A 12,648-nucleotide genomic window follows, 5' to 3' on the forward strand; every position below is an offset into this window, starting at 1 on the left:
CAGCCTGAATAGATGTCCTCTCTGTCCTCCTGCTTCTGTGCTTGCAGGGCACTTTTTCAGGGGTTTCCTCTCTCTGGAAACTGTTCCTTCCAAGTCTCTCTCTCTTATTCTGTGTAGGTCTTTCACTGGGAAGAAACTTTTTATCTGTTTGGTGTCCAGTTGGGTCTAGGACTAAGGAGTTTGATTAAACATATTACTGCCTGTATGAGGGCCCACAGTCACACAGCTTTGGAGGCAGAATTGGAACTGAAATGATTTGAGCGTGCAGTCCTTCCATGTGGTTAACTGCTACATATATAGGTTCCAGGAACCCTGTTGGGGGGATGTCCCCATGAAGTAACCAATCAAGGGAGCTACTGCATCACAGCTGTGGGTGAGAGACTCCAAGGGCTGCAGTGAGAGGTCACTTCTAAATGTGTGAGAGTTGTGTCCACAGGCAGAGGGATGTTCCTAGAGGAGAGATGGCCAGGGCATTACTAGAGGAGGAGAGAAGAGAGAGGATAGATTTGAAGTGTCTGAGTTCTGAGTGCTTGGTGTCAGACAGGGGAATGCTGATGAGTTGGCATGACCAGGAGGATTCTCAAGAGTCTCTGAGTCCTTCAAGGCTATGGTGCCAGGCCCTCACGTCACTCCATGTCCCCTACTCAGATGCAGGCCTAGAACTTCATGCTTGATCTGAAGACTCCAGATTTTCATATTGTTATTTACACACACACACAGAATGCCAGACATATCAGACCAACTGAAATAAAATAATCATTGATTCACTTTATAACTTGAAGGTATGTGTTCAGGACCTTGGGACTAACCCTCAGGAATCCTCTTCAGATCATAGAGAGCTTGAGATGTTAAACCTCATGACCCTCCTTGCTGAGCCTACACAAGGGCTGGCAGGGGGTGGTGGGGGTGGGCGTGGATGGGGTGCAATGACTGCAGTGAGATGGATGTCATGGTGGACAGAGTGGACTGTGACTCAAGGGCCCCAGTTCAGACAAGGCAGAGCAACAGGTGCATTAAAAGGAAATGCAATGAACACCAGTGCACATCCTCAGCCTGGACCCTCGGCAGAGCCCTGTTCCTCCTGTTTCTTGGCTGCCTTCCTTGGGGAGGGAAGTGGGTCTGGTCTAATGGGCGTGTGCAGGGGCGGGAACCCATGCTATGGACATCCACAATAATGCCATAGGAAGCTGTGGTCACTTTTTACTCAGGCCGTCCTGGCCCACTGTGAGTTGAATGTGGTCAGTAACTTCCCACTCCCAGTCCTTAACTGCAGAAATTCAGCGCTGGAAGGCAGTGTTATGGCTCCAGGTAGTGGGTGGGACTGCATCCATGTGGGGCTGGAAATTAATTGCACAATTAACTCTCACGCCAGTCCTACCACCTCCCGTTGTTATGGATGCCTTCCCCTCTTCACAGGACCCTTCCTGGGTGGATGGAGGAATTGTGTGTGGCCCTGACTCTTAACAAGTGCATCTCATGACACCCTTCAGGGTGTCACCAGGGGGCGAGCCTCGTCTATCCAATTAACAGGAAGCTCAGACATGTGCTGCCTTAGTACACAGTGCAGCTGTCCCTTGTAGGACTTCCTGCAGAGATTTATGTCAGTGAGTCTCCCAGTATGGTTCACGTCTCAGAGATTTCTTGTTCTTCCCCTTACAGTTCTCAAGTGAGTGTCACCCAAACTCTTTGTTTCCTCTCTCTTGACTTTCCTGTGGCTGTTCCTACCCAGAATGTTGTCTGAAGTTCCTGAGACCCCAGCGAGTCATCACATTACACTCAGATTCACAAAAAAGAAGCAGATGGGGTGAAGGCTGGATTGTGTCCGCTGAATGGCCCCTTGGGAAGTTATGGTGGTGGGATTTGTGGTTATTGAGAAAAAAAAATCTCATTTTTTTCAATAAAGAAATCACAACCTTCTCCCTTAGCAGGGCTAGTGTTTGTATAAGACTTGCATGTCCTCCCAACTTCCTGACAGTTTCCAGGGCACCATCCTACATCCTGGCCTTCTTCAGCCTCACCCTTTGGGGAGCCCTGTAGGAGGGTCCTGCTGGTGACCCAGGAAGCACGCACAGGCTGGTTTCTGCAGGACTATCCTTTTCATTACTGCTGCTGACTCCCACCTGAGGGACAACTCCTTTCAGGATGACAGTCAGCTCCCTGAAGGTGGCCATGACCAGTAAAGGCTAATATGTCATCTCCTCTGTGTTTGTTGTCTGCTGGGGTGGGTTCCAGGAGCATCTGAGCCTCTGCGTCCTTGGGGAAGCCTCTCCTTCCTCCCAGCGTCCATTTTCTTTCCTTACTTGGAGTTATGGTTGTGATAAATGTGGATGGTGAGGCGATGTCCAGGGCACTGACCCCGGCTCCTTCTGTCCCTGTCCTTTCCAGCCCCACGACCCTGGTGGTCCACCCCTGTTACTGGATGGTATCCTCCGTGCACAGCTGTTCTGAGGTCCAGCCTCAGGTCCTTTCTTTAGTCTCCTGAGGGGTCAGCTCCCTCCTCCTCTCCACTGTCACCCTAATACAAACTGCAATTATTCCTTTCCATCATTGTTATTTATAGATCTCCCTGCTTGCGAGAGTTAGAACTCCAGTTAATGCTTGCCAAGATTCAGATCAGTCTCTTCTCAGTGTCTGATTGGTCAGGATTCTGGGTGTGGTGCTGGGTTGGGCAAGGGCACAGAAGGGAGAAGCCAATGGAGCCGGGCAACCAGGGCTGTGGGCAGGGCATCTTCACAGAGTAAAAGGAGAACAACTGTTAGAGCAGCTTTGTATGAGTCCTTCCAAGACCCGTCCCAGCATCTGGGAGAAGTCTCACCATTGCCTGTGCCCCCTCATTCCCTTCCTGTTTCCTCATAGTGCCTCAGACACCCCCACTGCTCTTCTGAACAATTTCTGGTCCAGAGAACCAGGTGAGACCTTATTCTCTTTTGCCTTCTCCTTCTAATCCTAGAGAAGCTGAGGGTACTTAGTCTTTTAGGAGGGAATTCTGTGAGCAGAGCCAGAGGAGGAAACCAGGTCAGAGTCTCAGCCATTTGCCCAAGGTCACACAGCTAGTTGGCAGACAAACTGGGTATTGAAGCCATGTGTTTCATGAATCTAAGTATATCCCTTCAAAAAATATTCTTTAGATCTGGGAAACTCAGGTAACAGACTTGAAAGGGACAACGAGAAGAAGATAGTCATGAGCCATGGAACCATGCCATGTGCAGGTTCCAATGTGTGGGTGTGGGGGTTGGGAGGGGAGAGGAGGGCAGAGGCAAACAGGGAGGAGTGAGAGGACAGGACAGAGGTGGTTGGGAAACCTATTGTCATCCCTAAGAGACTGATGTCGTTGACATCTATTAGAAATGGGTTAAATGTACCAAAAAGCACACATTGGGGTTAGAGTCAGTCATACTCACTGAAGAAGGTGAGCAGAACAATCTTGAGAACTCCAAGCGAGAGAGCTTGGACCCTGGTTTGCCAACAATAATCCTGTGTGTTCTTAATTTCTCCTGTCTGATCACTAGCCAGATTCTATTTCACCCCAGGCTGTGTGTGCCTGTCCCGTAAAAGGCCATGTGGCTGTACCTGGCGGTCCTCGTGGTCCTGTACTACCTCCTGCGCTGGTACCGGGAGAGGCAGGTGGTGAGCCACCTCCGGGACAAGTTCGTCTTCATCACGGGCTGTGACTCCGGCTTCGGGAACCTGCTGGCCAGGCAGCTGGACCTGAGAGGCTTGAGGGTCCTGGCTGCATGTCTGACAGAGCAGGGGGCTGAACAGCTGAAGAACCAGACATCAGACAGGCTGCAGACGGTGATCCTGGACGTCACCAAGACAGAGAGCGTTGCTGCGGCAACCAAGTGGGTGAAGGAGCATGTGGGGGACAGAGGTACCAACCAGATTTCTTTTTTGTTTATTTCTTCTCTCTGTGTGCGGGGACACTGGTTGTCAGCTCCCTGGGGAACATTCCAAGCTGTTTCTATGACTTGAAGTCCCACCTGCCTTCTTCACCTCACGGAGCTGACCAGCCAAACCTCTGCCACCCCATACCCCCACCTCCTGACCTAGCTTCTATAGTTTGGGGGAGAGATTTCGCTGATGAGACTGTGTCCTTGCAGACTACCTGTCTTGTGTCCCCTCCTGTCTCAGCGAAAGTCTGGCTTTCTTACTGTTGTGTGAGCAGGGTAATCAGGGTGGAATTTCTGGAGGAGGGGTGGAGAGGGGGACTCTGGCTGGAAGGCTGCATGGGTGGCTGGAGCTGGGTTGTGTTCTCAGCACCTGAACGTGGTCTTGCTGGTGACCCATAGCCAGGCTACTAGAGGTTTAATGTCACCCATTTTCGGTGCTGACACTGAACTCTCAGGAGTTGTCTAAGGAAGGCCTGAAAACTACAGTGGGGTCACATTCTCTTTTTTTTTTGTTTATTGTTCCCTATGTGTGATGCGTCTCTTTGTGGTACTACAGTTGTACCTGTGTTTTATGGGAGAAGGAAAGAACTTTAGTTTATCTAAAGACAGATTTAAAACATGACATGGTGGACAGTGGGAAAAGTATGTGGATGAGAACCAAATCCCCCCAAATCCTACCACCCATAGATAAGTGCTGATAACATTTTGACATACATGATATTACAATTTAGATATAGTCTCTTTCCTAATGTTCCAGTGAAAGAAGGTGAACAATTTTACAGGTAACAAAAATATGTTCAAAAAATTAATAAATAATGATTGAGAATATTATATTCTTTAGAATAGCTCTACTTCATGAAAATTATCTCATGGTATAAATGTAATTGGTTCCCATATTTTATTCACTGCATTGAGCATAAATGATGTCTAGGTAAACTTCTTTCTACCCAATTCCCTAAGCTCTAAGCACAGGTATTAATTTGATCTTTGGTCAAATAATGAGGAATATCCATTTCTACAAGGGCTGGCTTGGTGCTGAGCAGTGGAGGGACTAATTCTGTGTGTTCATTCTGACACCCTGTTCCCAACTGCCCTGACCCTTCTGTTCTGTCCTGAGTTCTGTTAGTCGATAAGTCTTTAAGTTCTTGATGTGTCTTTGTGTCTCACAGACAGGTTTCTATGAAGCTGGGCAACCTGTGATCTGAGGGAACTGGGGCCAGAGTGGCCTCTGATGGGAGGAAGAGGGTAGATTTTTCTGAGAAAACATGTAATTCCAATTTGGGGAAGCATGGCTTCTCCTGAAAGCCTACCCACTGAATTCCCAAGTTTTTGTGGGAATATAGCTCAATATTGATGCAAGTGCTTCAAGGCCAGGCCCTACAGGTCAATACCACGCCTCTAACCAGTTCCCCCAAACCTGGGACTTCAGATCTCTTTTCCTCAACCAATCTGCCTTTAACCTTCAATCATCCTTTTATTTTTGTCTTTTATCTGTTTTCTCCTTCCTTCCACTCTTTCCCTCCATTCTTCATTATTTCTCTCTGTTTTCCTCTCTTTCCTTCATACTAGCTGTTGAGTACTCAGTTAGAAAATCTGAAAAGTCAGAGGAATATTTATAATGTCTGCAAAAGCAATATGGATTGTGAAAACTCAAAATTTCATCCTCAGATTCCAGACTATAGGCACACTAGATCTCTTGAACCCCAGTACCTGCGTTCATCAACTCTGGTTCCTTGTCACCAGGCAGTGTGTGGGTTGTGAAGACTGAGTCAGGAGGAAGGCTTGCCTTCTCTCCTCCCACTGTCCACTGGGTCTGGTCTCCCCAAACCCCCAGGAGCATGGTAGTCTCTGCTCTAGCCACTCCCACTGCAGCCTCTGTCCTAAAGTCCTCCCGGTCAGAAGGTGACTTGGCACCATGACAGGGTCCACACTGCTGGACTCAGCACAGTGTTGCCCTCTTGCCTTCACTCTTCCCAGGACTCTGGGGTCTGGTGAATAATGCCGGCATCTCCACACCCACTGCACCCAATGAGTGGCTGACCAAACAGGACTTCATGAAGATTCTGGATGTGAACCTGTTGGGGGTGATTGATGTCACCCTGAGTGTGCTGCCCCTGGTGCGGAAGGCAAGGGGCCGTGTGGTCAGCGTCTCCAGCGTCATGGGCCGGGTGGCCCTCTTTGGTGGAGGCTACTGCATGTCCAAGTATGGTGTGGAGGCCTTCTCAGACTCCCTCAGGTAATGGCCTGGGACAGACTGCCCACCTTGGTCCTCCTGCTTCTGTGCTTCTGGGGGAGCCTTTCACAATGTTCCTTTCATCATTGACTGGAGCTCTTTTTTTCTGTAATCGTCTCTCTTACTTTACCAGGCATTCCTTAGGAGGCTTCTACCTAAGTTCTTGATGACAGGATGGGCTCCATGACTGTAGAGTTTGAATGAACTTACTTTACCTGGATGATGTCCCACTGTCTGAAAGTGAGGCAGAATTGTCACTGATATAACTGGTTACAGCATGTTCCACATTTATTGTTGCTATAATATTAGGTAGGGGGAACCTTGTAGGCAGTGTAACCTCATGGAAGCAATTAATCAAGGGAACTAATTAACCATATCAGCAGTAGAGACCCTACCTTATGCTGGGCTGAAGATAGCTCTAATGTGGAGGAAGGGTGTACTCAGGTGAAGAGATGATATTTAGGGGATAGTTAGAACAGTCCAGCTGATAGATGGCCAGGAAGTAGATCAGTTAGGAGAGGAAGAGAGGAAATTGAGGAGTATGGAGTAGATAAAATATAGAAAGTTTGGTGATCAATTGGATGTGAGGGGAATACGAGGAGATTGTACTTAAGCGGTACCTTGGAACACAACTTGTAGGATTCAGAGGTGTAGGCACATGTGTACAAAATATTAGGAAAAATATTCAAACTCTATTCAGAATAACAGCATCATTAGATTTCTCCCTTTGGCTTTCTGTACTTCACAACCTCCCAGTGTTTTCTGCTTATCCCGCTGCAGTTTTTCTTGGCATCTTACTAATTTTTGGTGTGTTTTTGTGTTTATGTTGGAAGACCTCTGAAGTCCTTGCCCCTCTGCCTGTTTGCCTTGCAGGAGGGAGCTCTCCTACTTTGGGGTGAAGGTGGTTATGATCGAGCCTGGTTATTTCAGCACCAATGTGACCAGCCCTAAGGCACTTTCTCAGGGCCTCCAGGCATCATGGAATCAGACCAGCCCAGAGATCAAGGAACTCTATGGAGAGAAGTTCATGGCTAACTGTGAGTGAGCTGTGGACCTTGGGGAGAGAGGTAAACCCTTGTCTGGAAGCCTGGGTCAGTCATTAGCACTTCCTTCAGTATTGTGTCCATCCTCCAGGCTCTGAGTCACCCACAGAGTGGGGACATGGGCTCTGTCCCCAGGGTTCCATGTAATCACCTGGTGATCTAGGGAAAGTCTCCAGGCTTGGTAGACATGGGGACCACTGTCTCCTTGAACCCCTTTTTATTTTGGGAGGAAACAAGCCAGAGAGGGAAGACCCTGTGTAGTCACAGCAAGCTGGCATTAGAGAACAGCTGGTTTTCATGTCCTCAGATTTATTGTTTGTAGACACCTGCAGTTTATGTAGTCTTGATATTCTCAGGAAAAGAATTGGAGGTTACTTTGTGTGGAACCATTGCTCCTGCTGAAAGAATTGGGGCACTCATTTGAGAATGTATGTTGATTCAAGTTAGGTGGTCTAGGGATTCTTAAGAACATTGCTCCATAAGTTGATCCCTAAGTCAGAATGGATAGAGGTCGAAATTTATCTGGATTCTTTCTCCTTCTGGACAGTCATGAAATCCATCAACTTGTTGGAGACAACCTGCTGCCAGGATCTGTCCTTGGTGACCAACTGCATGGAGCACGCCCTGACCGCCTGCCACCCCCGCACCCGATACTCACCTGGCTGGGATGCCAAGTTCATCTACCTCCCCATGAGCTACCTGCCCAGCTTCCTGGTAGATCTCATGGTGTACTGGAGTAACCCCCAGCCTGCTAAGGCCCTGTAACCCAAGACTGGGGTGCATTGTAGGGGGGAGATGCGTACAGAGTGGGGAGAGGATGCATTGGGGGAGGGAAATAGAGTGGAGAGCGGAGTTCTCATGTCACCAGGACACCCATCCCACCTCACTCCCATCTCCTCCCCAGTCTCCTCTTGGGACATTACTTAGGACTCAGGGATATTAGAAAGAAACATGTTTTGTAGTGAGAAACTGAGATCAGTAGCTCTTGTCTGTGTCCTGTTCCTTCATCAGCCTCTCAAGGCTCTGAGCCTTATGGCCCTCCTGCCACCCTGAGGAATCCATACTTAAAGGGAGGGTTGAGCAGCCGGGAAGGTCCAGGCCCCCCTCCATCGTCGGCCCCTGTCCACCTCTTCCAGGTGTGCCTTGGCCCTGGCCAGTGTCCCCCTCCCACTGCAGTGCACATGGGAGATAAGAACTCTTCTTCCCTAAAGATACCTGTAGTCAGGGATGTGTGTGAAGGGTGACCATCAACCTGATACATCAGCCTAGGTGCTAACTCAGCCAATCTTGGCTGGAAAGTGGTGTCATCATTGGAGGTCCTGACAGAGAACACAGAAACCAATTCTTCTTTTGTCTTGAAATCTTAAATTTCCATTGATTATATTCCCTTAAAAGAAAATTGAGACATTTTCCCAGGCCCAGTGATTTTGAACACAGCCTTGGGCAGCAATGTGTGTGTGTCTATGAAAGGAAGAGTCAGATGACCTCATGGAGGTGTAGGGGTGAGTGGGAACACCTGAGGAGGATTTGAAGACGAAAGTGAGGTCATCCCTTTGTCTGCAGAAGCGAGGGGCTAATGTGTCTTTCTGGGGATTATCATGTGACCTGGGGTCCCAGGATTAGCACAAGGATGGACAAACAAGAAAGGTCTGTAAGGGATAGGCAGGGCCCAAACCCTTCCCTGGGGACATGTAGCATCTCCCTCACCAGAAACCTCCCTGCGGTCCTCCCTGGGTCTCCTCCTATAGAGTCACTATGCTCCATCCTTTGCCAACTGCCGGGTCCCCCAGCCCAGATTCCCTTCTCCCACCCTCCAATGGAGGTGAGTGGGAGTCACTTCTGGAGCCCAGTCTTATGTTTTCTGCTAACACTTACTGAGCACCTACTGTGATCAAGGCAGGAATTCCCCTGATGTCCCAGTGCTTCCAGAGACCCTGACTCTCTGTGTGTCCTCTCTTCCTATGATGGTCTGAGTATGGACTCAGTGGAGAAGGCATTTGTATGAAGTCATACAGATTTCTTGACTGAGTGCAAACTGAAGTGGGAGGTATCTCCCAGTCATCTTAGTTCACCTTCCTGATTATAAAAATTAGGTTATGGAGACTTTGGGGAATTTTATGCCATCGAATAGTATGTTTTAATATTACATACCTTAAAAAAGCCTTGACTTCAGATTTCCCTGGTGTTCCAGTGGTTAATAATATGCCTTGCAATGCAGGGGTTGTGGGTTCAATCCCTGGTTGGAGAACTAAGATCCCGCACGCAGTGGACCAACTAAGCCTGAGGGCCTCAGCTACTGAAGGCCACATGACACATCCACAGGTCCGTGTTCCCACTGAAAGACCTCACACAGTGCAACGAAGATCCTGCATGCTGCAACTAAGACCTGACACAGCCAAATAAATAAATACATACTTTTTTTAAAAAGATGTACTGACTTATTGAATAGTTTGGAATGTAACAGAAGTGAACATTTGCTGAGTGGAGCTGACAGTTTGAACTATAAGATCTAGATCAGAAGGGACTCCAGTATGAACAGGAGGCTATCTGAGTGCTCCATGGCAGAGAGTGCTGGAACTCTAGTTCAGCTGCAGCCTTTAGGCACTGTCCCCTGCAAAGCCTTGTACCTGGCAGTCCTGTGGGCCTGCACTACCTCCTGCGCTGGTACGGGAGAGGCAGGTGGTGAGCCACATCCAGGCCAAGTTCATCTTCATCATGGGGTGTGACTTGGGCTTCAAGAACCTCCTGGCCCAGCAACTGGACCTGCGATGCTTGAGGGTTCTGGATGCGTGTCTGAGGGAGCAGGAGCTGAGCAGCTAAGGAACCAGACATCAGACAGGCTGGAGACGGTGATCTTGGGGATCACCAAGACAGAGAGCATGACTGTGATCACCCAGTGGGTGAAGGAGCATGTGGGGGACAGAGATACCACCCACATTTCTTTGTGTTTGTTCATTTACTGGGAAGATCCCCAAGGTGTTTCAATTTTCAAAGCTTTGATATTGCCTAGGAATTGGTGCAGGTTTTTTCAAAGCTTGTCTCCTGATGCACAATGCAGGCCTGTTCTCTAAATTCTCCTATGGGGTTTTCAAGTGTATCTTTCCCAACCAGCTTGCAGAAAGTGATTATTCATGGTTTTTTTTCTTTTCTTTTCAGCATTTCTTTTTTCATTCATTTCCTTTTTCTTTTCTCTTCTCTAGCTTCCCCTTCATTTCTGTTTCTTACCATTCCTCTCTCCCAGTCTCTGTCTCTCTCCTCTGATATTTGTGAGCATCACTCTATTTTCCCAAACTCAGTCTGTGATCTTAATAAAGGGGCTTATTGCAAAAACTGATGGGCAGAAAAATGAGTAGGACCATACCTGCCTTCCAATAACTCAAAGAATATCCAAACCCTGAAAGCCCTGCAGCCACCACACCCTCTTTTCCTCTCCTGAACTCTTTTCCCTTCTACTTCATGGCACATTGTTGTTGACTCAATTAAAAAACTCAGTTGGAAGATTACCTGGCACCATGGCTGAGTCCTCTTTCCTGGGCCCAGCACAGTGTTGCCCTCTTGCCCTCACTCTTCCCAGGACTCTGAGGTCTGGTGAATAACACCAGCATTCTCACCCACCACACCCAGTGAATGGCTGACCAAATAGGGCTTTGTGTAGTTGCTAGCGGTGAACGTCTTGGGGGTGATCAAGGTGAACCTGAGCCTGCTGCCCCTGATGGAGAAGGCAGGGGGCCATGTGGTCAATGCCTCCAGCGTCATGGACTGGTTGAGCCTTTTGGCTGGAGGCTCCTCCACGTTCAAGTACAACATGGAGGCCTTCTCAGACTCCCTCAGGTATTGGCTTGGCACGGAGACCCTCCCTTGTTCCTCTTACTTCTGTGCCTCTGGGTGGGGGCCAACTTTAATTGGGGTTTCCTTTCTTCACAGACTTTCCAACCCCTCTCTCTTGCTCTGTGTAGGTCTCTCATTGGGAAGCACCTTTTTAAGTTTCAGGTGTCAGAATGGGTTTCAGGACTATAGAGTCCACTTCAACCACTCCCCACCTTTGATGTGGGCCCACATTCAGAAAGTATCTGAAGCATAATTGGAATCTGGACTACTTGGCTGTGGAGCCCATGTTCATAACACTTGCGATATTCAGCTTCAGGGAGCCCTCAAAGAGGGGGCATGGAACACTTAACCTGAATCAACAGATACTTCTTGGGCACTTCTGTGAGTCCTCAAAAAGTGTCCCTGGTTCAAGAAAATTTGGTCCTTTACCTAAAGTGTCTGACAGCTGAGAAAGGAAAAAGAGATACAGTAATGCCATTATCATCATTTTTGCTGCTTGTGACTACATTAGCGGAGGTAGGTAGCCTTGGTAGCCAGTGAAATGAGGTGAGGGTTCAGGAGATAAGGGTCTGAACTAAGGACTGAAGAAGTGAACTTGAGACACTGGCAACCAGGCAAAGTAGGGCAGGAAGGCTTCAGAATATGAGAATGGTGTCAGCCTATGCCCAGCTCAATGAGTGACTGTGGACGGCCTAAGCTGTGGGATCCACCAGGGACAGATAGGCATGGGTGGACTTGTAGAAAGATGTAGGCCTTGGAAAGGTTGGAGACCATCTTTGTAATGGCAATGGAACCCCACAGAAGAGATTTAATCAGGGGAGTTAAAATAGTCAAATCAGCCTCTAGAGCAAGGGGTGGCTTTGAATGAGAGGGAGCCAAGACCACAGGCAGGGAGGGGTTCCTTAGAGGACAGTTACGATAACCCAATATGATAACTGGACAGACGGCCAGGTTGTTAGCTAGAGCAGGAGAGGGGAGAGAGAGAACTGAGGAGTATGAAGGAGGTGATATGGGCAAACTCTGATAATTGAATACATGTGCAGAGAATAGGAGGAGATAGCTTATAAGTGGTGCCTTGCACCACTGATGGCAGGATTTAGAGTTGATAAGGGACTTCCCTGGTGGCTCAGCCCATAAAGAATCCACCTGAAATGTAGGAGACCCAGGTTCCATCCCTGGGTCGGAAAGATCCCCTGGAGAAGAGAATGGCAACCCACTCCAGTATTCTTGCCTGGAGAATTCCATGATCAGAGGATCCTGGTGGGCTACAGTCCATGGAATCGCAAAGGGTCAGACATGACTGAGCAACTAACATACACACCCGGAGTTGATAGGCCCATATAAATAAACTATTTCGAAAATTATTCAAGCTCTATACAAAAACAGTACCATTATCATAAGTTTCCTCTCCCTGGCTGCTATACTTCACAACTCCTCAAACTTTCAAGTTTATCCCACTCCACTCTGAACTGAGATTCTATTGTTTTCTGTTTGTTTCCTGAGTTTCTGAACGCCTTGCCTCTTTGCCTCTTGGCCTCGAGCAGGGAACTCTCCTACCACCTTTGGGGTAAAGGGGGCTAGGATCAAGCACAGTTATTTCAAGACCAGCATGAATAATCCTGAGGTTCTGGATGGGGGCTTCCGGGAGGCATGA

The 12,648-nt window shown here is 48.3% G+C and overlaps 1 protein-coding gene and 1 pseudogene across 3 annotated transcripts; both read left to right on the forward strand.

The window, feature by feature from the left end:
• Window positions 1-2,734: 2,734 nt before the first annotated feature.
• Window positions 2,735-9,599, forward strand: LOC128047303 (retinol dehydrogenase 16-like). Of its 3 annotated transcripts, none has more exons than XM_052639426.1 (5): window positions 2,735-2,909; window positions 3,510-3,871; window positions 5,868-6,126; window positions 6,997-7,160; window positions 7,714-9,599. In XM_052639426.1, exons 2-5 carry the CDS (start codon window positions 3,559-3,561, stop codon window positions 7,929-7,931), a joined length of 954 nt encoding a protein of 317 aa, XP_052495386.1. In that variant the 5' UTR covers window positions 2,735-2,909; window positions 3,510-3,558; the 3' UTR covers window positions 7,932-9,599. The 3 variants fall into 3 exon arrangements, with proteins under 3 accessions (XP_052495386.1, XP_052495387.1, XP_052495388.1); XM_052639427.1 differs by having other exon boundaries at window positions 3,514-3,871; XM_052639428.1 differs by having other exon boundaries at window positions 3,531-3,871.
• Window positions 8,922-12,648, forward strand: LOC128048147 (retinol dehydrogenase 16-like; annotated as a pseudogene).

This window comes from Budorcas taxicolor, chromosome 5, assembly GCF_023091745.1.
Source record: "Budorcas taxicolor isolate Tak-1 chromosome 5, Takin1.1, whole genome shotgun sequence".
Classification (NCBI taxonomy): Eukaryota; Metazoa; Chordata; class Mammalia; order Artiodactyla; family Bovidae; genus Budorcas; species Budorcas taxicolor.

What these genes read in the sequence shown, in the direction of transcription:
- LOC128047303 (XM_052639426.1), top strand. Translation starts at nt 3,559, where the DNA reads ATGTGGCTGTACCTGGCGGTCCTCGTGGTCCTGTACTACCTCCTGCGC. An exon ending in GCCTTCTCAGACTCCCTCAG is followed by an intron (nt 6,127 to 6,996) that starts GTAATGGCCTGG and finishes TTTGCCTTGCAG; the next exon opens with GAGGGAGCTCTCCTACTTTG. An exon ending in AGAGAAGTTCATGGCTAACT is followed by an intron (nt 7,161 to 7,713) that starts GTGAGTGAGCTG and finishes CCTTCTGGACAG; the next exon opens with TCATGAAATCCATCAACTTG.